General features: G+C 37.1%; 2 protein-coding genes, 1 long non-coding RNA gene and 1 other non-coding gene across 14 annotated transcripts; 3 read left to right on the top strand and 1 right to left on the bottom strand.

Moving 5' to 3' along the window:
- The first annotated feature begins 7,434 nt into the window (after nucleotides 1–7,434).
- LOC122051262 (protein REDUCED WALL ACETYLATION 2-like) lies at nucleotides 7,435–11,348 on the top strand. The gene is made up of 17 exons (XM_042612290.1): nucleotides 7,435–7,542; nucleotides 7,627–7,676; nucleotides 7,870–7,961; nucleotides 8,093–8,227; nucleotides 8,318–8,374; nucleotides 8,444–8,516; nucleotides 8,931–9,089; nucleotides 9,258–9,407; nucleotides 9,496–9,751; nucleotides 9,831–9,949; nucleotides 10,042–10,128; nucleotides 10,199–10,287; nucleotides 10,381–10,443; nucleotides 10,529–10,585; nucleotides 10,674–10,770; nucleotides 10,867–11,023; nucleotides 11,110–11,348. Exons 2-16 carry the CDS (start codon nucleotides 7,644–7,646, stop codon nucleotides 11,017–11,019), a joined length of 1,620 nt encoding a protein of 539 aa, XP_042468224.1. The 5' UTR covers nucleotides 7,435–7,542; nucleotides 7,627–7,643; the 3' UTR covers nucleotides 11,020–11,023; nucleotides 11,110–11,348.
- Nucleotides 11,349–12,533: 1,185 nt separating this feature from the next.
- TRNAP-CGG lies at nucleotides 12,534–12,605 on the top strand. Its single transcript has one exon. It is a non-coding gene; the product is annotated as a tRNA-Pro (tRNA).
- Nucleotides 12,606–12,710: 105 nt separating this feature from the next.
- LOC122051265 lies at nucleotides 12,711–16,112 on the top strand. 5 transcript variants are annotated; one of them, XR_006131409.1, is made up of 6 exons: nucleotides 12,711–12,948; nucleotides 13,488–13,751; nucleotides 13,875–14,867; nucleotides 14,995–15,333; nucleotides 15,514–15,747; nucleotides 15,831–16,112. It is a non-coding gene; the product is annotated as an uncharacterized LOC122051265 (long non-coding RNA). The 5 variants fall into 5 exon arrangements; XR_006131411.1 differs by having other exon boundaries at nucleotides 13,865–14,867; XR_006131412.1 differs by having other exon boundaries at nucleotides 13,502–14,867.
- A 756-nt stretch (nucleotides 16,113–16,868) lies between these two features.
- Nucleotides 16,869–23,118, bottom strand: LOC122051260 (calmodulin-binding protein 60 B-like). 7 transcript variants are annotated; one of them, XR_006131407.1, is made up of 12 exons: nucleotides 22,896–23,118; nucleotides 22,732–22,804; nucleotides 21,789–21,838; nucleotides 21,121–21,554; nucleotides 20,291–20,451; nucleotides 19,995–20,210; nucleotides 19,693–19,828; nucleotides 19,502–19,605; nucleotides 18,495–18,564; nucleotides 18,273–18,376; nucleotides 17,397–17,516; nucleotides 17,167–17,309 (listed from the first exon to the last, which is right to left on the bottom strand). XR_006131407.1 is itself a non-coding variant. In XM_042612284.1 (11 exons), the coding sequence occupies exons 1-11, from the start codon at nucleotides 22,979–22,981 to the stop codon at nucleotides 17,034–17,036; spliced, it is 1,710 nt and encodes a 569-aa protein (XP_042468218.1). In that variant the 5' UTR covers nucleotides 22,982–23,118; the 3' UTR covers nucleotides 16,869–17,033. The 7 variants fall into 7 exon arrangements, 5 of the variants coding, with proteins under 5 accessions (XP_042468218.1, XP_042468219.1, XP_042468220.1 ...); XM_042612284.1 differs by lacking the exon at nucleotides 17,397–17,516 and having other exon boundaries at nucleotides 16,869–17,309; XM_042612285.1 differs by lacking the exon at nucleotides 17,397–17,516 and having other exon boundaries at nucleotides 16,869–17,309; nucleotides 22,908–23,118.
- Between the last annotated feature and the right edge of the window lie 3,529 nt (nucleotides 23,119–26,647).

The following is a 26,647-nucleotide window of genomic DNA, read 5'->3' as shown; positions in this document are numbered from 1 at the left end:
TTAAGGAATCTTTTTCTTACCCCAGATGTACTCTCTTTGTCGTTTAGCATACTTGTGGAGACTTCTAGAAGCTATTTGTTGTCAAATTGATTAAGCTGTAATATGATTATATATTGTTATGGTTCACCTGTTACACATACTTGGTTAGTCACTTAAGCTCATTTTGCATATATGCGGAATATCCTCTGTCTGTACTAATCTCAGTCGGCCTTCTATACTCGATCGGTTATTTATATTCGACTAGGACTTCATTATAAATATGCCAGAAACCATGTAAGGTTGAAGACCTTTCTGTTCGATCTACTTCTCATACTCGGCCTATCTATTGAACTCGGGCGGTCATACCTTGCCAACTGAGATTGATCGGTTGGGCATATAAAGGCACCATTACTCTTTAACCCTTCCTTCGGTCAATCATATGCTGTTAAATGCCTCTGTGCTTTGACCGATCTATTAAGCCCGGTCGATCCTACCTTATCGACCGAGACTAACTGGTCGGGTGTATATAGACTTTCAGGATAGCTTAGATGCTACGTGTTTTTATGTGCGATCGGTATCCTATACTCGGCCGGTCTATTAAGCCCGGCCAATCCTACCTTGCCGATCGAAATTAATTGGTCGGGCTTATAAAAGCGGCATTGTCCCTTTACCTCTTCCTTCGGTCTATCATATGCTGTTAAAGGCCTCTGTGCTTTGACCGATCTATTAAACTTGGCCGATTCTTTATGCCCGACCGAGCACTTGTGTCTGATCGGTCTTTGATTACCACACTCATAGGCCTAAGTGACCCTACCATGTCTCAGACCGCCTAAAGTTAAACTTTCCTTATGTCGGGTTGATCTGTTATATCTGACTGACCATATATACTTGATCAGTCTTTTATATTCGGTCAGTCTTCGTCTGCCGGTGCTATATGCTCCACAGACCCACTGTACTTGACCGGTCTATGGGGCTTGGCAAATCATGCCTTGTCGGTCGAAGTTAATCAGTTGGGCATATATAAGCCCTCTCGCCTGGTCAACCCCTCCCTCGGTCGGCCTTTGCTTGCCGAACCTATATGCTCAGGTGGTTTATTAAGTTCGACCGATCTCTATCTGTCATACGTGTAGCGACCCCCTTATCGGGTCAAACCTTTTCTGGGAGGCCCCTCATCTTGCCCTTTTCATCCTTCCTTGTCCTTGTGATCCCCTTTCCTTATCCTGCAAAGGGGTCCACATATCATAACCCATATCAACCGATAAAGGTGGGGCGCCACTCTTTGTGCCTGTCAAGAAGTGTCTGACGGGGAGTTTCAATTTCATCAACCATCTCACTCTCTCAGTAGATGATGATGTCGCCATAGTTGTATCCAAGGTGAGTTGAAATCCTGTTGAGGCACAGGCTTAATGTGGTCACAGTGTTCTGGCGCAGAGCTCAGTATGCCAATGCCAAATTTTCAAAAACAATGCTTGTAAACAGGACCCTATCGATTGGCCAATCATCGATGCATTGTCGTCATATGGCTGAGGCAGGAACTGCCCGGTGCTAGGCATCAAAGCCTCATTCATGGATCCAACTTGACCGTCGTGATTATAACTAGTGAGCAGCTTTTAGATAGATTATGCTCTGTGTTTGGCCCCTAGAGTGATGCTAATTAATAGAATTGCATTCTTTGTTGCTCATGTTAGATTATGTAATTTATATTATATAATCTATTAGAATTATTTGTTTATAGCCTTGAGAGCAATTTGATCTTTTACCTTTTCAGTTTAGGGTTTAGATTTAGTCTTTTACCTTTTCAGTTTAGGGTTTAGATTTTTTCTTATAATTAACTATATAAAGGCCTTGTATTCTTTATTTCTTAATCAATTTTGGATTCAAAAATATGGTAGTTTTTCCTTCTCTTAATTTTTTCATGGTTTCAGAGCAAGGTTCTCCTTCTCTGACCTAATTTTTCTACCACCCTCTGTTATTGCTTCCTGTTGTTGCTGCCGTCTCCTCCTACTGCTGTTGATTTCGGCGTCGTTATCTATTTTCTGTCCTGCTTCTGTCGATTTTGGCGTCGACACCCTGTTCTGTTGATTTTGGCACAGACATCTTGTGCTGCTAATTTTGGTGCCAACATTCTTTTCTGCCGATTTCAATGTCAACGCCCTATGTTACCAATTTCGGCACTGACTTCCTTTTCTACTAATTTCGGCATTGACATGCTTCATGGAAATTTGATTCGTATATGTTTGAGTAGTTTCACAGTTCCTTGTTTCACACCCCTCTATCATGTCAGCTTCCTCTCATATAGGTTTAGCATCGTCTGGTATTTCAGATATATCTTCGTCCTTATGGATTTTGGACTCTTGTGCCTCCCATCATATGTCATCCAATTTGTCATCTTTTATTTATTTTTCTTCTAGTTCATCTATATCTATTGTGACTGTTGATGGTACTCCTATGTCATTAGCAGGTGTTGGTTCAATTGTTACACCTTCTTTATCTCTAACTAATGTTTATTATATTTCAAGCTTTACTCTAAATCTTGTTTCTATTAGTCAATTATGTAAGTCTAGATACCTAATCTCTTTTTCTTCATCCAATTGTTATGTTCAGGACCCGCGATCTTAGAGGCTGATTTTGACCGGTCATAGGCAAGGAGGACTCTATGTTTTAGGTTAACTCAAAGTACCAGAAGTTGTAGCTTCAAGTGTAGATTTATCATCTTTTCATTTGAGTCGTTCATCTTCTAATTTTTATTTGTGGCACTCCCGTTTAGATCATGTTTCAGTGTTTCGTTTGCAGTTTTTAGCTTCTACAGGAGTATTAGGACCTTTAAAAAGTTCTTATATTTCTGATTGTAGTGGTTGTAAACTAGCCAAATTTTCTGCCTTACCATTTTGTAAAAGTCTTTCTTTTTCTTCTGCTCCATTTGATCTTATCCATTCTGATGTATGGGGGTCCTCTCCTATTCCTACAAAAGGAGGTCCAAGGTATTATGTTTCCTTCATTAATGCTTGCACTGGTTACTCTTGGATCTATCTTATGAAACACAGGTCTGATTATCTTACAATTTTTAATAATTTTAGAGCTCTTGTGAAAACTCAATATTCTAGTGTCATAAAGTATTTTCGTTGTGATTTGGAAAGTGAATACACTTCGAATCAATTTTCACATTTACTTGTTTCTAATGTACTATTCATCAAACCTCGTGTATGTATACTCCTGAACAAAATGGCGTGGCTGAACGGAAACATAGACATCCTGTTGAAACAACTCGTTCATTTTTATTGTCTGCTAGTGTTCCTAGTGCCTTTTGGGGGGAAGCAATCCTTACTGTTACTCATGTCATTAATAGAATTCCAACCTCATACAATTTAAGTTTGTCACCTTTTGAAAGATTGTATGGGTATGCTCCTGTCTATTCCTCTTTGCGTGTTTTTTATTGTACTTGCTTTGTCCTTCGTCCACATACAGAGCGTAATAAGTTACCCTTTCGGTCTACTCTTTGTGTCTTTCTAGGTTATGATATTAGTCAAAAAGGATATCGTTTCTTTGATCCTGTTAGTCAAAAATTATATGTCTCTCGTCATGTTGTGTTTCTTGAACATATTCCATTCTTTTCTATTCCTGCTAGTTCGGATAATATGACAAAGTCAGATCTACTTTGCATTGATCCTTTTAATACCGACACTGAGGAAGCTTCACCCACAGCTTCTACTGGTAGCTTAACTGAATTTGGTACTTTGGTTCCCGAGATATCTGCTCCACATGCTCCTCCTTCTACCACCACCCAATCATCTCCTGAGATTGCGGATGATCCTTCTCTCGACCGTCGTCAATCAACTTGTGTTCGTAAGTATACTAAACTGCCAAATTTTGCTTACTCTTGTTATTCTCATTCTTTTGCTTCATTTGTTGCATTTATTCATTGTCTTTCTGAGCCCGTATCCTATAGAGAAGCTATTTGTAACCCACTTTGGCAGAGTGCTATAGCCGAGGAACTAATTGCTTTGCATCAGAATCATACATGGGATTTGGTCTCATTGCCACCAGGAAAACATACCATTGGTTCTCGTTGGGTATATAAGATCAAAACTAAATCTGATGGATCTATCGAACGATACAAAGCTCGTCTTGTTGCTAAAGGTTATTCTTAGGAGTATGACATGAATTATGAGGAAACATTTGCTCCTGTTGTAAAATGACGACTGTTCGTACTCTGATTGTTGTTGCTTCTGTTTGTCGATGGAGAATATCTCAGATGGATGCCAATAATGCATTTCTAAATGGTGATCTTCATTAAGAAGTTTATATGACACATCCTCTTGGTATTTCACACAAACCTGGTGAAGTTTGTAGGCTTCGTAAAGTGCTTTATGGTCTCAAATAAGCACCTCGTGCTTGGTTTGAGAAATTTTCTACAGTGATTACTTCGTTTGGTTTTCATCCTAGTAATCATAATTCAGCATTGTTTGTCAGATGTACGAGTGCAGGTCGTATTCTTTTATCATTATATGTTGATGACATGATTATTACTGGTGATGATTCTGATGGAATTGCTTCCTTGAAGTCTGAGTTGGCTCATTGTTTTACTATGAAAGACTTGGGTATATTACGTTACTTTTTGGGTATTGAGGTTTCTTATTCCCCGAAAGGTTATCTTTTATCTCAGTCAAAGTATATATCTGATTTGTTTGAACGTGCTCGTCTTACTGATAATAGGGTTATTGATACTCCTATTGAGACTAATGCTCGATATTCTCCATCTAATGGTTCACCTTTGTCGAATCCTAGTTTGTACAGAACTATTATCGGAAGCTTAGTTTATCTCACCGTGACTCGTCCAGATATTATGTATGTTGTTCATATGGTTAATCAATTTGTCGTTGCACCAACTACAGTTCATTAGGCTGTTGTTCTTCAGATTTTTAGGTATCTTCGGAGCACTAAATTTCAAAGCCTTTTATTTCCTTCTACTTTATCTCTTGAGTTGCGTACATACTCTGATGCGGATTGGGTTGGTGATTCCCTCATTTTTTGGAAAAGTAAAAAGTAAGATGTTATTTCTAGATCTTCCACAGAAGCTGAGTATCGTGGCATGACCTCAACTACTTATGAGATAGTTTAGTTACGTTGGTTGCTTGAGAATATGGGTATCTCTCTTCATCAACCTACTCCATTATATTGTGATAATCAGAGTGCTATTCAAATTACGCGCAATTCAATTTTTCATGAACGGACGAAACATATTGAAATCGATTATCACATTACTCGTCACCATCTTCAGATTGGCATCATCACATTGCCTCTTGTTCCTTCAAAACTACAAATTACTGATATGTTTACCAAGGATCATTCTGTTTCGTGCTTCCGATTTTTATCTGACAAACTCTCAATGCTTCTGGCTGTAACATCGTGAGTTTAAGAGAGAATGTTATATTATATAATTTATATTATATAATCTATTAGAATTATTTGTTTATAGTCTTGAGGACAATTTGAACTTTTATCTTTTTAATTTAGGGTTTAGATTTTTTTTATAATTAATTATATAAAAGTCTTATACTCTTTATTTCTTAATTAATTTTAAATTTAATAATATGATTAATATTTCATTCTTTTAATTTCTACAGCTCAAATGATAAGTTAGTACCTGAAATCATTACGTGCTCAGTTGCTGCAGGTGGCAATGGGCTCACCAAAATAATCACGGTCAAATATTCTCAACCAACTAGATACAAGTCAGAGTCAATTTTCTTCAGAAAGTGAAAGGATGATCATTGTTCTCAAACGAACACAACTCTTCCTTTTCTTATCGACGGTTTAATAACCACGTACCCAGTGGCGTAGTCAGGATTTTAAACTAGAAGAGACTATTTTTAAAATTTTCAAACATTATTACTAGTCGATTTTCATAATCTAAAATCTAATTTTAAATTTAAGGAGCCAAAAATGATTTTAAACTTAAAATTTTCGACCTTAGCTCTAAGGTCTAATTGAAACAATGATCCGTCAATTTCTAAAACTTATCTATATCTTAAAGTTGAAAAATTATTTATGATATCGTTTTCTCATAATATTTAACATTCCTATAGCGGTGATGACATATGACACGATGAAGGCTCAGTGTGCGTAGAGAGAAAAAATATATAAGATAAAATTTTCTCAAAATTATCATAATTCATTTTAAATCAATCGAACTCGCTTAAACTTTAAATTTGCTTCGGTCATAACTCAACCAAATCAATTCCAATTTAAACCAACATAATCATTATATGTGTGCCTATATGCTGGATTTAGTTCAAATCCGATCTAATTTTAATTTAGTGTTCTCATTTGTGTTCTACATTTAATTTATTCATTTATTATTATATATTTTATTTTTAAAATTTAATATTTAACATTCCAAGTCACGATATTTTTTTGTAAAAATGGTACCAATGGATAGCTTATAGACAAGAGTTTTCTAAATATGTGACCAATTTCAATCTTCCGGTGACAAACGATGGTGAATCGATTGGTCAAAATAACGACGAGGATTTTTCAAATATATACTATATATATATATATATATATATATATATATATATATTTTTGAAACTTCCAGAGGGAGCGATCGCACCCCCTCCTCGTAATATAGCTACGCCCCTACACGTACCTAGTGAGTCGAGTCAGAACAAAGCTCAATTCTTTTTACTTTAATCACTATTTTAAATATTAATAGCCGTCCGTAATTCCTAATATGAATTGACAAGGCATTAAAAATAAATATAATCACCTGGTGCCACCACCAGACCAAAGCTCAATTCTCATTTGCATACGGCAATACATAATTTATTTAGATGATGTAATTGGCATCTTCTCCATCGTTGTCTCTCTGCCACCGGTCTATTCTTACTTTTGTAATGTCGCTCTAACTGACAAATCCAACCGACACGGCCCGGTTAAAAAGTTCTAAAAAAAGACGGGAGAAAATACAAAATTGCAATCATGGAAGGGAAAGTTTCACTCCGGCCCATGTTTGTAGATTTTGCAGTCCGCCTTTCAAACTTCGACATATTTCATTTTTTTAAGTTTTAAAATCTTAGAAAGTGCGTTAACGCTATAATTTTAATTATTTTAGTGGAAAGAAAAGTTAAAAGGCTCTGTAGGATTATAAAAGGTGCTTTGTAGAAAGGAAAAGTCACAAATTATAATAAGTTTTTTTTGCAGTAGTGTTTATCATTGACGGTTGTATTGATTTTGCAAAGCATTTCATGGGTTTGTCTGCGATTTAAGTAAAATTAAAACACCCTTAATTTTTTTATTAAGATGAGTATTATATATACATGTTTTTAAAAATTATTATTTAAATAACTCGTGGAGCCATTATGATAATAAAATAAAATAAAAACTATGAGGCATTTGGGGGCACAAAAAAGTTATCTTGTTTACTGGAACCGGTTAAGTTAGCGTGTTCCCTCTCTTCCCGCCGTAGCATTACTAATGGACCCAGCCTTTCTTCCGCCGCGAAACTCAGGAAGGTCAGCGCTTCTCGAGCAAGAAAGGCGGAGTTTTCCCGTGTTGTTGAAGGTGATTTGGTAACCTCGAAATGTCGCGCCTTTGAGGTTTGAAAGCCCTTCGAGTCCTCCCGTTTCTGTTTTTTTTTCTTCTCAGGTTCCGGAAGAACTCAGATGGGGGTTGCAGGATGGGTTACGCCTGGCCAGGTGCGCGGATTTTTCTTGGTTATCGTGAGTTTTTGAAGTGATTTAACGGCAGTTGAAGAAATTTTTTTTGTTTTTTTGGGGGAAAATGCTGGGATTTTATGTCCGACTCTACTAGGGTTCTTTGCGATATTTTGTGGTTTAGTCGAATGCTTTGGGCACTAGATGATGCGATTTGGGCGTGTTCTTTCTGCAGATGGCAGTGCTTATTGGGTTCATTCCCATCCTTTTGTCATGGTTGTATGCTGAAGTGCTAGAGTTCTGGAACAACTCGAGGATTTTGAGAACGCAAGTTGCTTAATAGATTTCAGAATTCAGATTACTCTCATCAATTATCATTTCAGAATTCTGATGTTGATCAGTTTGTATCACACATTGTTCTATCCTTGATTATTTTTTTCTCCATTTGCTAATTTTAGTGGCAGGCCTGCAAATGGCAATTTCACTGTCTCTGATGACATTTTACTCGGGGGTGAAGCTAAAAGCCAATTGTTGGAGGGAGGCCATTTGCCGACATCTTCAAGAGCTCACAAACAAAAACCAGGACTTTTCAGGTTTCTCGAATAAAAAATAGCTATCTTTCTCTTAAACTCTATGTTTGCCACTGTCACTCATAAGTGCACTTGTTTGATGCCGCTACTTAGGTTTTTCATGATTGACAAGGATTTTCTGATAGAGAACCGATCAATATTAAGAGCCGCGTAAGTATTTGCATGCTATTCTAGCTTAATAGAAAGAACTTGTTCAACTGATACATTGTTGGTTTTCAGATCAGAATTTGGAGCTTTCTTGGCTTATTTCTACCTATGCGATAGAACTGATCTCTTTGGAGAATCCATAAAGGTTCTGTTTCTTCACGATCTACTGAAAATGAATACATTCCAACTTTACACATTTAAAGTTTGTACTTCACAAATTATATGATCTCATGAACCACCCAGAACCTCTTGACAATAGAGTGATTACTATACCAATCACATGCTCCTCTAATCTGGCAAAGTTTGCTGGACCGCACATATTCAGCCATAATATGAAACAAATATATGCTCCAAAACTCAAAAATTATGTAAGGATATTGTGGCCTAGCCCACCATTATAACACACTGCTATAGATGAATATCCAGTTGGTTACGGAGTTACCTCACTCTAAATAATTCCAAGGGGCGTGAACTTATTCTGAATTCAGAATAATTCCAGATTTTTATAATTTCTTCAATCTGAGAGGAATATAATTGAATTTCCTTTTGTCTTTTGCAGAGCTACAACAGGGATCTTTTTCTTTTTCTGTATTTCCTGCTCATTCTTGTAGCAGCAATGACCTCTTTCAAGATCCATCATGACACTTCTCCATTCTCGTCAAAATCAGTTCTATATCTCAATAGGCACCAAACCGAGGAATGGAAAGGATGGATGCAAGTAAGATAACAATTCTCTGAGGAAAGCATTTATGTTCCTTGTACTTGGTTCATATTCGGTTTACTAGCACTACAATCTGTCATCCTGGAGAATTTTGAACTCTAGAGAATTTTATAACTCAGATTGTTGAGGTTGTGACTAGAACTTGATACTCTCTTTCCTCTTCAGGTACTCTTTGTGATGTATCATTACTTTAATTCAAAAGAATATTACAATGCCATTCGTGTTTTTATTGCTGCATATGTGTGGATGACTGGATTTGGCAACTTCTCATATTATTATATCCGGAAAGATTTCAGCTTCGCACGATTTTGCCAGGTTATAACCTTTCAAATAATGTTTCTTTTCTTAGAAACTTCACTTCCAAATCTGAAATCAAAGCTAGAGTCTTTTTCCTGTTGAGCAGATGATGTGGCGATTGAATTTTTTAGTGACATTTTGTTGCATCGTTCTTGATAACCACTATATGTTGTATTACATCTGCCCCATGCACACATTTTTCACCCTGATGGTCTACTGCTCACTTGGAATTCTTAACAAATACAATGGGATTGGATTGGTGATTGCAATCAAAATTGCTATATGCTTCTTGGTGATCGTTATAATGTGGGAGATTCCTCGTGTGTATGATTTTGTTTGGAGCCCTTTTGCTTTTCTTTTAGGTGGGTATCATTAGAACTTGATTCTATCTTGTTCGCTTCATCCCAATGTCCAAACTGATAAATATACCTTAAATTTCAGCATACAATGATCCCGACGCCACGAGGCAATACCCACCGATGCATGAATGGAATTTCCGTGCTGGCCTAGATCGTTATATATGGATATTGGGAATGATATATGCCTACTTCCATCCGACTGTAAATTCCTGTCCATATTAGGGAACATGTTGGATTCTGGTCGATAATCTGACACCTTAACAATGTTATGACCGTGTGTATCCTTGATACAGGTAGAAGGATGGTTGGAAAAATTAGAACAAACAGAAGTGAAGCTGAGAATGTTGATCAAAACTTGTATCTCTGCAATCTGCCTTGCGGTATACTTCAAATTCAAGATTTGTTCCTTACTCAATTTCTTTTCACCCCATTTATGTTTCCAAATTACAGGTTGGTTATCTATGGTATGAGCACATTTACAAGCTTGAAAAGTATACTTACAACCGATACCATCCATATACATCATGGATACCCATCACGTACCATATTCTCTATCTCGTTCCATTTTTTTTTGTTATCAATGAATTATAACTATTGCTGATACAATCATTCTGCAACTATTGGGAAATCAGTGTCTATATCTGCTTGCGGAACATCACTCCAGAATTTCGAAGCTATACCCTTGCACTTTTCGGGTATTGTTCTCATTCTTTCACAACCATTGCAACTGTTGGTTGATTATATTGGAGACAGGTTAACTGAATATCTTGCTACAATAAGGTGGCTCGGAAAGGTGACACTGGAGTTCTACATAACACAGTTTCATATATGGCTAAGGTACACACTCCTATATTTTCATTTGAGTTTGAAAGTGTACCTTAACATTTTACATGAAGCTTCCTGGATCGTGTTTGTGACAATGCAGATCAGGGAAGCCCGATGCACAACCCCGAAAACTACTGTCCATCATACCCAACTACCCGATGCTGAACTTTTTGCTCAACACCATCATATTTGTCACTGTAAATAAACATTGAACACCAAATTATGAAATTAGAGATTGATGCATACATGGAGATCAAATGGAGTATTAACTTGTCATGAAATTCGTCCTGCAGGTTGCACGCCGAATATTTGATCTGACAAACAAGCTGAAGCTGGCAATTATACCAAACACGGACAACAAGCAGTTGCTCTTCAACTTGATCTCAGGAGTCCTCATCTCTGTCACCCTCTATGCTTTGTCATTGGTTATAGTCGGTTATAAATAAGCAGGTACACATGCTTCAAATCTAAATAAATAAACATCTCTCTGTATCTTGCAGTTGTTGATATACTACTGTTGTTTCATTTGTCTCTAGATAATGTAGGCATTTGAGTTCTGATTTCTGAATAAGAACTCGAGGGTGGACTCTCCGATAACCAAGTACCTTATTTGTTTTTTGTTTTGTGAATCGACATTTGATTTGAGGTGTTGATAGTAGTTTCTGGCTCGGAGGAGAGTAGATTTTATGTGCAATGAACTGGTGTAAACATGCAAGTATGCACTCTGTTCTGTCCATTTGCTATAATATAATATGAAATCATTATTTTACGATAACAAAGTGTTGTGCATGAACAGTTCGCCTAGATCTACTATTTGTTCGATTGACATTTGATCCATCTGACAAACATTACTTGACCTCCTACTCAATGTCTGGATCAACATGTTCATCGATCTGCTGGTCCGCTTATTGGACCAATGATTAGGAATTCATACAGTTCAATCTTCAGTTTGATTTTTTAGCGGTACCTGATCTAGATATTGTAGTGCATCTTCGATTCCAAATCAGATCTGACCAATTCAACTAGCGAAACTGAAAATATATAGTAGTGTATCTTTTTTGCAAACACAAGTACTTACTGAGAAACTTTGTTCTTTGCTCATGAGTATGAATGACACATCAAAAACTGCAACAAGAACAACACTTGATCAATCTGGTCGGAGTGGAGCTTGTGATAGAACTGAAGGAAGCTAATGCTCATACTCTGTAGCAATGTGAAGCAATGTCCACCAGCCTAAAACAACATTGCAGGGGGCATTAGCAAATGAGTTGAGGAAACATATGGATGATCAGCAAACTTAAACTTCAGTGAAAAGATGTAAGCAAGACAACTAAAGAACAGAAGATGAACAAATTATAATCTTGAGATTCTCAGTGAAACATTTAAGCTGCTTGTCACTGTTAAATAATCCGGTGCAATGATGATGCATCTTAAACACAAAGATGTGGAAAAGAAGCTATAAGAAGGCAGCCTGCAAAATATAGTGGAGCAGTGTGTTATTTATTTATTTATTTTTAAAAGGGGGCACTTTTTAAAATTTTGCTCAGTTATTATTTAGCCAATTTGCCCAATTATTATTCAGCCAATAGTTATTGTTTAAATGTATGATCACCATGAGTAATTTAAAGTCTCCATGTAAAAAAAAAGATTTTGATGTGGAATTATGCTATCAATGTTAATCTTCTGGATCATGATGGATTTAAGTGTCCTTTTGATTTAGCCTTTTAAGTATTCTGCCAATGATAATAAATTTATCATCTTAATTTTGATAAAATTGAGGATTTAAAATATTATAAAGTTATTTTTCTTACAAGAAACTCTAATATTTTCGTTACGTTATATGAAAAATATGATGGTAGGAAATTTAAAAGAGTCTATAGGACTACATGCCACTTGAAATCAAGATGGTGATAATGTAATATTTACTTAATAATATATTTAAATCATCATAAATCACAACGGGTGTTTGGTCTAGTGGTATGATTCTCGCTTCGGGTGCGAGAGGTCGCGAGTTCGATTCTCGCAACACCCCGGAAATTTTTTTTATGTTTTTCCCCTCATTTAACGGACCGTATCAATTTTTTTTTATGTTTTTCCCCTCATTTAACGGACCGGATCAAATTTTTTTTATGTTTTTCCCCTCATTTAACGGACCGGATCTTGCTCGGTCACGGAGGCGCTCCATCATCGCTGGAATCTTCCCCGGTCGTTTCCCCTCCACCAGTTTCGCGTATCCCCCAATCCCTGAACTCTCTCCGCTTCCTTCTCTTCCTCGAACACGGTACCGGCGTCCAGTACTCGCCCCGCGCAGTGCGTTTCTCCATTAAGATTCCCCTCGTTCGCCCGTTCGCCCGTTTCTCGTCCGATTCCCTCAGGTGCAATCCTTAGGTTTCTTTACCTCGCATTTCTTCTTCTTCTTGCCTTCTGTGTATTGATTTCCTGGTATTTCGGAATTGAGTAGATGACGATTTGTTCTCTACTGTTTAGTTCGATTAATCGGCCTTTTGCTGAAAGGAAAATTGTGGAATACTAAAGCTACGATCTTTACCCTTCTCTACTTAACCGTTTTTCATCATTAATTTCTTCTTATTTTGCATCATTACTCATTAGCCATCATTATTATCGGCTCCTCTATCCAGTTCTATGGCAATAGTTCGAGCCATTTTCTTGCTATTAGTTCTTAGAGTATTGAATCAATGGATACTTACAATATACTCATAAGAGAATTGGAAGAGTGAGAAAAGGAAGATTTTGATGGAACCTTGCCAAAAGTTTGTTGATTTGGTACAATTTAAAATTAGATGTTTCCTAACTAATTGATGATCGATGATGGTGATGTATTTTTGCATTATGATAATTACTAAATCATTTGGTTGCTTTGTTGATGAAAAATGTTAAGAAATATTACTTTCAGGAGATGTCTTTTAGTTGTCCTTTTGAAGAACATACAGCCACCAATGAAGGGGGCCGGGAATGGAGTTTCCGGTCCTTGGGGATGGTCCCTTCGTATTTGAGGATTAAAATTTGGTTTATCGTGAAGATTATAGAGCGCAGCAAGAACTCGAGGAACAATTGGCTGATGATACTCAATCAAATGTTAGTGCAACTGCGCTGTGGAAACATGTTGTCAAAGGGGAAAAGTGTAGAAATTCTCATGGTGGTTCTCATGTCTTCAAGTGTAAGTATTGCCACAAGATGTATCATGATAGCTACACCTGCAAAAATCTACAAATGCAAATAAAAAGGGAAGTTGAGAACATTGAGAGCTCACCTAATGTCGTTCCTTTGAAGCTCAATGCAGGTTCAGGAACAACTTGGCAAGGACCTTCTTTGCCTTTGTCCTGTGTAAGTTCTTTTGAGCAGGAGTATTCGACGCAGGATAGAGATGACGTTGATTCTAAAGTAATACGATGCTTATGTGCTAACGACCTCCCCTTCAGTGTTCTGCGATCACCATATTGGGAAGAAATGGTATTGGCAATTAGTCAAGAATTGAGCTATGAAAGTCCCTCTTATGAGAGAGCAACTTCCATAAGTAGAAGCGGCCACAATTTGGAATTTCAATTGTATCAAATGGTTGGAGGGACATAAAGAACCTACCTTTGATAAACATTTGGGCTTCAAACCAATTTGGATCCATGTTCTCGAATGCCCTTGACTTTGTAGCAGTTGAGAGAAATCACAGAAAGGCATTTCTGATTTCATGTTAGAAGTAATCGAGAAGGTGGGTTTGTATGTTCAATTGATAACGACAGTTCAATCAACTGCAACACTGCTAGTGATGAAGTGGCACAAGTGTATCCTCGCTTATTTTGGAATCCTTGCATGATTCACACTTCAAGTTTGATACTAAAGGATGTTATGAGCACACCTCCTTGGCTTAAGCAGACATATCAAACCACTAAAGGTATAGTTAGATATCTCTTATACCATCCCCATTCTGTCAATATCTTCCAAGATTATCGAGATTGGATTTACTGAAAGTCACAGGACAAGAAGTTGTTTAGTATACAAGATTATCAGACCAATATACAAGATCATCAAGTTTTCTGATCAAGATGGTCCTCTTATCGGCGAGGTATGCGAGAAAATGGATGATATGCTGGGGGAAAATTAAAGAAAAATCTGAGCGGGCTTGAAGATATGTATGTAATTGTGGAAGAAAAGGTCCTTACAGGGTGGAACAAGAAGAAATTTCCCTTACACTGTTTGACCTACACACTCATTCCAAAGTACTACGGTGAGGAATACCTACAACTTCCGGCACCGGGATGTAGGAAGAGATGCCCTCCAGGTAGATTCATTCTTTGGCTCATTTATTGATCCTCCTTTGTAATACTATTATGATGTTTTCATCATTAATCTTGCAACTTGTTTTCGGTATGGTTTTTAAGAAGTTGTGAACTTGCTTTTGTGTGCAGATCAAGATGATGAGGCATTTGAGGGTGCTATTGCTGCCATATGTAAAATGCACCCAAATGCTGATCGCCAGGATGTTATTCGCATACAATTTCTGTCCTTCATTGAGAAGAAGGGGAAGTTCTCGTCACCCATAGCCAAGAGAGATGCCAGAAATCCCAAAAACAATGTTTTCCACTAGTGGAAGTTTCATGGTGGCCATACGAACGAGCTCAGTACATCAGTTCTTTTTCAGTTGAGAGACCACGGAGTACCATATCCAAAGTGCAAAGAGACAGGCTAAATTCGAGTTATGTTGATGATCTAGCATTCATACATTCGAACTTATGGTTATTGTCTAGGTAGTGTCTTTTCCCGTTTCCCAAACTTCTAATTTGCACGATTTAGACAGTTTCAAGTATGCATCATCGAATCGTACTTAGGATCTAACTCCAGGTTTCGTACTAGCATTCTTTCCTTGTCACTAAATTTTTAGCTTCCAACTTTCTCCGGCTATTGACTGTTATTGTATGTTCATTTAGGCGTAATTCCAAGTACAAGTATGCTGAATCAGTTTTCCAGTGGGAGGATTTGTGCTTCATGGGTCTGGACGATGCTGATGGCTCATTGTTGAAACATACTTCTCATTCTAGTATTCCTATACAAGAGCTTTTGCGGATCATTGAAGATGTTCCCTCCGCCGATAATCCATGTGTGCAGTGCAGGCACAGGGAGAGGAGGCCTAGCTGGTATTCCAAGTAGGCTTGATCACAAAGGTAAGACAGAAATTTTTATCACCTGGACTTTGTTTTGCTAGTTTGTTAATATAGATTAAGCTTAATGTTTGAACCTGATGTAGGTGTACTTTGACAAAGATTATCTATCATGTGTACATTCTGATGAAATTTATCGTAAGTTCAAATTCTAAAGCCTTTGTTTGCTTCGGTGGATGGAATGGGAAGGGTGAAAGGTCGAAGAAGGGGGCGGCGGCGAGAGAATTGGTTGAGGGAGGATACTGAGTTTGTTTAGTTAGGAGGATGGAAGGGGAAGAGAGGATTAAGAAATCTTCCATATGCTGACTTGTCATGTTCATGCCCTGCCCCTTTAACCAATTACTGCCATTTCTTTTTGAAATACATTATCACCATGTCTTGATGAGAGGTTCCGAGGAAGAATCAATCCATAAAAAGTCAATAAATTTTCCAAGCCACTCGCACAAGTTTCAATTTTTGTTTTTCAAATTGCACCTCATGAATTGTAAATGCTTAATGAGCACACCTTAGATATAGTTTCACTTCATCAAAAACACATTGATGATCAATAATTGTTTGGTCTAGCAGCAACCAAGTTTAGATTTGATGTGCGACTCAAAAGCCAGAAGTTTATATCTAATTCTACATTGATGTGATTAGCAAAAGTTTTTAATCCCCTATAAAGTTCTATAAATTTATTTCTACAATCCCTTGAATTTTATATTCTTCCATTTTTCATTTATGCTAAATGGCATGAGTATAACTTAATGACAATTAAAATTTCTAATATCATGGATGAGAAATCAAAAGCAATGTCAAAAATTGACATGACTTAAGCTGTTTCAAAATAACAAAAAGAAAAGCAACAAAAAGGGTTCAACAGACAAGTTATCATAAGCATTGTTATTACGGAAGTCAATGTTTGTAATTAAAGAAAAAAATCATTCTCGCATGTAGGAAAAATGCTTTAAGATCCTCACACTATATTAAATATAAAACTATTTATTCCCTATTCCGAGCAGAAACAACAAAATTAAATCTTTGGCTAGAACCCCTCCAGCTAGTTCACTCACCACTGTATCAGATAACTGTTGGTGCATAAATTCTTTATTCATTTAGTATTTTGTTCAAGCTAGAGAATGTCCTTGGATCATCATTAGTCAATTCATATATATACATATATACTGTATACAGAAAAATCTACACATGGAACATTACAATCTTTAAGCTGCAAATGCCATCATCATTCATCTTAGGGAAGGCCCAAAGGATTCTCCTAGAGTCTCCAATCTGGGTTTGAAGTCTGCTCCCTACATAATTGTTCTTCGGTTATCCATGGTTGGAATAATCGGATGATCAGATGTATTACCCAACTCTCTAGCAGAAATGTAGGCAAAAAGTCCCCACTTGAGAACGGCGACGAGCTTGACCCACTTTCTGGTAGATCTCACGATTGGATCAGACTGTTCAAGTTCCCTTAAAAATTCATCGATCTCATTATCACTCAGGCTACTAAAAGATAAACGCCTTGGATACACATGTTCACTACTGACAGCGAAGAAACCAGGGTGATTGTTGATTTCAGACTGCATAAAAAAAAATAATGTTGATCAAAAGAAATGTATGATTCCTATTGACATGAAGAAAGTGACCAATTGGGAAGTGAGAATTACCCTTTTCTCGAACTGTTTAACCACAATGAGGTCCTATTCCCATTTTCCTTGGTAAACTTCATCAGGATGCAGCTCAGTTTTGTCTAATCGAAATGAAATCTAGACCAATGACCTAGACGGCTACAACCATGGGAAAAATCACACTTCAGGTAGATCTTTCCATCACAATTTCTTGTTTGTACATGTGTGTTTATCATATCAACCTTGAGCCAATATATATAAACCACATTTGATATTGAAGACCAACGATATATTCTGTTAGATTTTAGCAATAGAGCATGCAGCAAAGAAAAAGTAGCCTCGCTAAATTAGAAATTGATGATAGTCCATAGAAATTCACTTCTGCATTACTATCCAATTGAATGCAATGAAACTCAGACTAGACATTTCCCCCTTCCCATATTCGTGACATGTAAATGGGTATGAAACATAAGTTAACAAGCCAGAGTAAGCAACTGCTCCACTTTCTCATGTAGAGGTAGAAACAAGCAGCATAGGAGGGAGGAGGGAGGAGGGAGGAGGAAGGAGGAGACTTGTGAGGCCCTAATTTTAATATCTTATTATTAGGGGTTTGCGACACTAGAGCAGTCCCAAACCAAACCCTTGGTTGCTTAGGGAAATTAATCGCAACACTGGATTCAAGCAAGGGATTATTGGGTCTGAGTTTGAGTCTTGGGTGATAGGTAGAAGTAGATCCAAATACTTGTGTCCCAAATTTGGGTCCCTTTCTACCAAGTTCCCATTGTCCTCATTTTTTGGAGGAAAAAAAAGAAACATATGCCCATAATCTGGTTTCCTACCCAAGTAATATAGGCCAAATGGTTAGAGAAAGTAGATGCATAGAGGCATAAATAACAGTGTAAAAGTAGCACCTACCTGGTTATCCATCAAATCTTCGAGCTGAAACACATCTTGAAAGTTGCAAGTATCTGGTATGTAAATATCTGGCATGCTGCTATCGACTTCTGGCTGAACATAATCTGAAAATTCATAGCTATATGTGAGGATCTGAGGCTGTGAAGCATAATTGGATAACTTAAGTAAATCAAAGAACACGTCGAATCAAGTATGGTGAACATCATATAGATGCACATCTACCTGAAAAGCATGAACTTCCTAGTTCCTCTAAGTTTTGTCCTGGAAATGCAGCGTGGGTTGGTGGTATTGTCTGACCAAAATTCCAGGAGATATAAAAGGAGCAATGAGTTAGTTTTAATTTGAAAGGGTTGTGGACACAAGTAAGACCACTGGTTAGTTCACAGGGAGCAATGACTTGCTCCAAATAGTAGGAAAATGGCAAGAAATGCTTACATCATCTCTTAGATATAAACAAAAAAGGGTATAAACTAATAAAAGCAGAACATACAATATTGACAAATTTGGGGTGGGAGAAACCTTATAGATGTTATGCCTGGTGTATACCTACTTGTTTCAAATGTGGAAGATATGGGCTCTGTGTCATGCATAAGAACTCAGTCAGTAAAAAAAAAAATAATCAGATTTAAGTGGTTGACACTTGACAACAATACTAATCATCATATATTTATCTGAAATTGATTGCCTAGATGTTGCATAAGTGAGCATTGTAATTGCTAGATGAAGATGGTAAATCAATGTCTGATAAAAAAAAACAGAATTTATGAGCATTAGTTGCCAAATGGACCATCTCAACATCTCAAGTATTGAGTTGTTAATCAGAAAATGGAATTGCAAAAAAAAAAATAATAAAATAAAATAAAAAAGAAGATGATAGCGCATGTTATGGATCCCTTGTTTTACAGCTGTTGTTTAAAGCAAGGAGAGAGTGTTTGAAATGGATAAATTTTATCCTTGTTTAACTCCTAATTTGAATAAACTACTTGGAGAACTCCTAACAGGAATGAACTCCATGAAGCATATTATCTCACAAACATGGTTTAGTGCAGTATAAAACTTATTGAGCTGCTTGTTCAAAATTTGATCCAAGTACTAAAGTTACCAATCATTAGCATAACATTCTTATTAATAATGAGAACGAATGACAACTTTGAGTCATTAATTTCACCATGTTTCTGTGGATCACAGAAATGCAAAGAAAACAATGTAGTTAATCTTGCAGTACGTACAAGAGGATGAAATTGTTCTGATGTATCCTCCTGATTAGTATGTCCAAGCTGGCTGTATGGTGGTGCAAAAGACTCAAATAACTTCACTTGCCTAGATGCTTCAACTGTCCAAAATTTTATAAACACAAAGACCATCACAACATGAGATTTTTCTAAGAGCTATTGTTTGGTAGACAAAGATCCTGAATTACCTGAACATTGTGGGCATGGCACGCTTAGTGAGATTGATGCTGTGACCAAGTCACTAAATTCTTGAATACACATATCATCTAACTTAATGCTCGCTTGATACTCAAATGCTTGTCTTTGCAACTTCTCTAGAAAAGCCTGCAAGCCAAAACATGCATATCCACTTAAGCAAAATCCACACATGCAACTAATTGGGATAGCGGTGGCACACGCATATTTACCACCCAACTCGTTGGAGATGCATTGAAGTCAGTATATAAAATCAGTTAAATCAATGTGTATTATTGAGAGTATTATGAAGAACCTTGTCAGTTGCATTGAGGTTCTTGATATCATGATACCAGCCATTAACTTTTGCTCCAAGGAGCAGATATACAGAGTTGAAAATGAGAGTGCTATCCTGCCCAACATCATAAGAATAAAGCTGATCGCCTGGAAAACATTCCTGAGCATTTATAATAATTGCTTCCCATTCCTTGTCTGGAATTCTTCTCTTGGGTAAGCTGCCATTCTGAAGTAACTGAAACATTACAGGAATTAGGTTCAATATTAAGCATGCGACATGATTGGAAAGATAAGAACTGTTAGGTATTGCTTTACCCTGCGCAGATTCTCAGGATCAACAGAAAGAGCTTGTAAAAATTGTTGCACATTAAGGATTCCAGCAGCTGTTAGTCTTCGGTGATATACACCATCTTTCCGAATGTTTACAAGGTTCCAGACTTGATCAGTTAATTTTGGAGGATGATGCTTCTCATTCACTGAAATTGTTATGGGATGTTCTTATTGAAGCATACATTCTAGCTTTATATATGTTAAGCTGATGAAGAACATGTAAGGTCAATGGCCCAGGTACTTTTGCAGGATTTTTGTTACAATAAAAATATTTGGCCTACTTATATATGACTACATTGATAATGATAATTGCAGCATCTGAATTCTACTTTGGCATTATGCTGCAAGCACAATTAGGGATCAAACACCTAATTGTTGTCTGATATGAAATTTTGATTGTACCGAAACAGGAGGTCCTGTTCTTTTCTAGATTATCTCCATAAAGATTTCAATGATCATAGTACCATCTTAAAACCAGTAATAACAGAACAAAATGAAGACAACTAACATGTTAGACGAGTTTCTTACACTGGAGTATTGCATTGAGTATGATGCTTTTCTCACTGTAATTCAGTTTTAAAAGATACTTTTAAGTTACTCAGAAGCCTAAGAATCAGAAAAGAAGGTACCTTAGACTACATTATTCTGCCTTGTACTTCTCTCTATCTTAAGACAATTTCAATAAAATAACAAATTTGTCAAGTGTTTCATGGATCAATTATTTTCAATGTACTCGTGAAGTGTATTGTATATAAAACAAAAGTAAAAAATCATAGAATAAAATGACACAGAAACAGAAAATGATATGGACTTACGATAACTACGATGCTCTTTTACCCGGAACGGATTGCTTATTCCTTCTTGAATTCCTTCAGTTTCACAACAAACAGCTAGCCTAAACTTCTTGCTTGGTCTCCGAGAGGAGTTATCTGTAAAACTGATATCCTGAAGATACCCAACACCACTTGTCAGCTGAATTACCAGCTTGCCCTTAAGCAGTGGCCCTTTATCAACTCTTTGATGGACAATATGATTCTCGAACTCTTTCTTGTCTCTTTGTTTAGTACCACAAAAATGACCATCGAGAACCAGAACCATTATATTCTCTGAAGACAGGGGACCAGAAGCAACACAGTCCCCTGTGGCAGTATCCACCAGTGAAATCTGAAGAGGATCCTTATCCTTTGCCATTATTTCGTGGCATGTGTAAACACAGGGTGGCAAGCAATTCTGGAACCGCAGCTGATATCTGAACAGGATTTATTTTCTGTTTGCTATTATTTTGTAGAATGCATAAAACACTTCTAATGCATATTCAATCTTTCAGAGAAGAGTGAATGTTTAAGATACTGGTCAATCACTAATTCCAAATTTTAAGTACAGCCAGCAAACATTTTGAAACATCAACCTCACATATAAAAGAAATTACTAAAATACTCTCAGTAGGACAGTACTAAACAATTTTTGTATGGAAGTAAATTACCTGGGAACTGGAGGTGCAGAATCAGTGAGTAGGGGCCTTACTTCTTGCATCTACTCAAGAGATCAATGAATTATTTAAAACTATGGATCCAACAAACACAACAAAGCTCAGGTAACTTAAAACTATTTATTCTAATAGAAATGATAACTTCTTTTATGTCAACTATATGGAAACTTGATCATAGAGATTTGACCTCTTTTTTAAAGATTGCATGCCATTTCCTGCTATTCTTATTTGATATGCTTGTCATTTCATTATTATGAAATTGTCAGTGCCATCATAAGGATCGATATAGATAGTTGGCTTAGGGGAAAGACCAGCAAGCAACATATTCCAGCAAGTTTATCTTTGATTATTTGGAATTTCGACCTTAGGAACACAAAAGTACAAGCACTAGGATAGAAATGGTGGGTGATTATGATTAGTTCTATTTCATTCATCTTGTCCATTAGCTTAGTAACAGTGCACAAAGGGTTACTGCAAACTGCTTGAGTTGATGACACAAAACACCTGAAAACAATCATCTTCGAATGAAACAAGGATGTCAAGTATCTCTACTGTAGAAACTTCAGTGATAGGCAGGTCCTCATCAAGCTTAAGTTCAATTATGTTACGCTAGAAATATTCTTAATGTATGTACCAAGAATGAGTATGAGTAAAACTATACTTCATGATCTAGCTGCTTTTCACTTTCTAAAAACTAGCTGAATCTACTAGAAACTGGTTCGGTTAATCTCAGAGAGACGAACTATTAATCTCATTTTCCAAAGAGGAAATTAGGGATGTGCGACGATAATTGAATCGTACGCACAGGCTTCGAACTATAATTGACGAATCAAGAAAAGGAGTTATTTGAAAACGTATCAGGCTGGGTTAACCAGACTAGACCTTCAAAGCAAAAGAAACCATCACGCATCTCTCAAAATCAAGATCAGACTTTTACCGCTCTGTGAGGAAGCAAATCCTCTCGCGTCAAAACAGGGAGGCTGATCCGCGGCCAATTGGCATCTCTGCCTCTACAAATGAGAAAGAAAGCTAGGCAAAAGGGACAAACAAGACAAAAGGAAGAAACTTTCGATCATCCATAATCCTAATCTATAATCTCACGAGAATAAGGACCGGGATCGCTTCAGTCTCCCCGAACCCTCTCCGATGTCGCCGCCCTCCGACAGTGGCCGCTTGCTGGACGCCATTGTAGCTTGCACACCGAAGAGATGGAAATAGCGGAGTCGCAAGGCGCCCTCCGCTCTCTTATATACATGGTGAGGCGAGCGAAGGAGAAATCGCAAGGAAATTGGAATCTTTAGTCTCGCCACTGGTCGTCTTCGATCTCCCTTCCAAAGTCCAACCCCTTAAAATAAAACAATAACACAAGCGCAGCGCAGACATTACGCGTCTCCGTCCTGGTATCTTGTCCGTCCACGTGTGTTTTTACGAAATCTCTACTGTCCGTATCGTGATCCATATCCAACTCACGCGGTTTACCGTTATATAGTTCGGGGAAAAAACTACTTTTCTGCATCATTGTTTGATGTTTCGAATTAAAATTATTTTCCTTTGCGTCACTCGATAAAATTAAATCTTCTCCTAATATTAATAATTTTTTTTTATACTTTTAAACATATCTCAACGGTGTCTATTTAAATTCCTCTAATATTTAAACTTCCTTAAAATTTTGTTTTGTTAATCTAAACTCTCAAAATGACGGAGAGGATTGTGATTTGAAAAGAATCATTAAGAGACATATCAACTTATATTTTAATCACAAATGCAAAGTTAATCAGGATCGAGTTAAGTGGCACAACATAGCTGGGTTGAGTCAAGCGCAAGCAATGCTTAAGGCACAACCCATTCACATCTCCACTAATGGAATAAATTAAATAATTAATTGAAATTAAGTAAATATAAACAAATGTTATTGTTAAACAAATTCTTCAGGATTTATTGATTTGGGATAATTTATTGACGCCGAAAGTACGAGATAATTGAATTTGATTTTAATATTGATAAATGATTTAAAGTTGAGATGTGTTATGATATAATAAGATTGACTAAGTATATAAGTAGTTTAATTAGGAAGTCCTAATTGGTCAAGTTGACTGGATACTAAGTAAAGTAAAAGTCTTAGTTGACACTAGGCAAAGGGAGAACCCTAGTTGTGACTAGACAAAGAAATCTTAGTCGAGTGGACTGAACAAAGAAGTCCTGGTCGAGTGGACTAGGCAAAAAAGTCCTGGTCGAGTGGATTGGACAGAAGACTTGGTAGATCGAGAGCGTCGAACAGAAGGTTTAGGGATCAAGGACACTAGGCGGGAAATCTTGGGGGTCGAGGACGCCAGAAAAAAAGTCTAGATGAGTCCTTGAAGCCCAGAAGGTCCAAATTGGATGCTGACCAAAAGTTGGATTGGATGTTTAGCAAAAAGATAATCTTTTCTGAGAAGAGTGAGTGAGAACGTGTTCCTCGAAAAGGAACAGTAGACATCAGTCTGACCTAGGATTTCACTAGAAACCTAAAAGTCAAGACTAGATGTTTCAAATTGGGCTGCCTACTTTGCACTTTATTATTATTATTATGTGTTAATCGATTTTGATTTTTATCCCCTCAAGATGGACAGTTAGCTAGCGCATGGTGGTGTTGTCACTATGAGGTCTAGGGGTCAAATCCTGGCTAGCAACCGAGTGCTTGCTCTCCCCATGCGTTATTCAACTGCCCAAGACTAGTAGTCACCCATGATTTACCTCTTCTGTGTTGGCTTGAGGATGAGCGGAAGTGCTTGGGGTGAGCGAATCGCCTTTTGCCCATATTATTATTCTACGCTAACTCTATGATGTAGGAGTTAAATTCTGAAAAGAGCTGATATAGGCGCCTAAAAGGGCTCTAGGCACCCTAACCCTAGCCTGACGGCAAGATGAGTGGCAACTTCTGATTGGCAAGAGTACGTCAGCTTCTAGGCGTTTGGAAGGATCTAAGCACCTAGGTTAGGATAAGTTTTGACGGATATAGCTTCATTGAGGTCATACCATGTCAGCCTTGATTGAGACACCTAGAAGGGATCCAGGCTCCTAGAAAGGCTTATAAAAGAAGAGTTTGACCAACACCTCAATCATCATTTTTTCTACGACTTCTATACTTGCATCAACCCCAAAACCTTCGTTAAGACACCTAAACATTGCTCAACACCAAAATTGCTACTCATTTAAGTTGTCAGTAACATTTGTATTTGCATTGTATTCGAACTACTTTTGTAATCATTGTGCTTTTAGTGAATCGCCTAACGGAAGCAATTAACGATCGCGGACCTTGAACTAGTAGTTGCTAGACTATGAACCAAGTAAAAAGAAGGGTGTTAGCCTTGTGCTTGTTCTCTTTACTTTATTTTCCGCTGCATTATCTCTCAAGTTTCTTTGAAAACATGGAAAAACAACACATATTATTCACCCCCTTCTAACATTTTTCTTTGATCCTACAATTGATATTATAGTCAGGTTACTCTAAATTGGTGCAACCACTATTCGAGCAATTTTTATATTGCTCGAAATTGATGCAATACCACTCGATCCAATTTTCAGTGTTCTTAATATAAGGATTTTGAATGCAAAAATAACGTAAGCGCAACGGAATATAATTTCAAGATCCTTTCCAGAAGATCCATGCGAAGGGAACCGTATACTAGTTGTGATGAGAGTTATGCCTTTGTTGTGTAAACATGAACTCCTGACAACAACTTTGTTCTCATTGGATCTCAGCACGATTAAGTGTTATCGCCTCTTTCGGTTCCACATGAGCACGTTCCGTCCGTCTCACGAATTCACAAACTAAGAGAAGAAAACCACCTAAGGTTGTGCTAGCAACTAAACAAGGAGGTTTCGACCAAAGAGGAAGAAGGAGAAGAACAGTAGGAAGTGTTGGATCGAAAGCGCTAGAGAGGGGGAGGGGGGTGAATAGCGCTCGTGGCTTTCACTTTCGTTTTAGAAGATTAAGAGTAAAACACAGTAGAAATATATAAAATAATTACAAACACGCAAACACCAAGTTTTTTACTTGGTTCGGAGCCTGGGGCGACTCCTACTCCAATACTCACGCTCGTTGAGCGTTTACTTTGGGCAATCACTATAAGTTTGCAAAAGTTACAGTTTAGAGTACATCAATTAAGTACAGTAAGAAAATATACCAACAACTTAAGAATAGGAAATTCGAAATTTTAGGTCGTCGGTGCCTTGCTACAACTTTATTGGATGGTTCTTTGAATAGTGCACGGAAGATGGATCACGTTTTTGTTGTTCTCCCAAGCTGCTACTCGAGACTACCTTATAAGGCCAGTGGAGGACGCCTCCAACACCCTGGAGGGCGCCCTCATCAGCGCAGAATCCGCTAAATAGATTAATTTTTGAGATAATCATATATTATAATCTCATTAATTTCCGATTAAATTATAGCGGCAATCTCAATTAAATTTATCAAAAATATAATAAATATAAAATATAGTTAAAAATATTATTTTATCTTAACTCAACTTTTGAGAATATAAAAACAAATAAGATGGATTTAATCGATCATAGCTAGCAATATGAAAAAAAAAAAAAAATTCTTATACTCGTTAAATGTCCGATAAAATGCAGATTATCCATGTAATCATAGACCAATCTAATCTAATAAAAAAAATTACATGAATATTTTATAGCTTATAATTTAACATTAATGAAAATTAATTTGTTCTTTCATTTTTTTTTTATTCATTTTATTTTGATAACCCACCCCTTCCGCACTCAAACCTTTGATTTGTCCAGTCCAGTTCATTTCTAATTCTTGAATCCATTCCTGATCTATCCCAGGATTAATCGAATTGTAAAATATGGAT

The sequence above is a fragment of the Zingiber officinale genome, chromosome 3A (genome assembly GCF_018446385.1).
Source record: "Zingiber officinale cultivar Zhangliang chromosome 3A, Zo_v1.1, whole genome shotgun sequence".
NCBI classification, from domain to species: Eukaryota; Viridiplantae; Streptophyta; class Magnoliopsida; order Zingiberales; family Zingiberaceae; genus Zingiber; species Zingiber officinale.
This window is presented reverse-complemented; position numbering and strand designations above follow the sequence as displayed.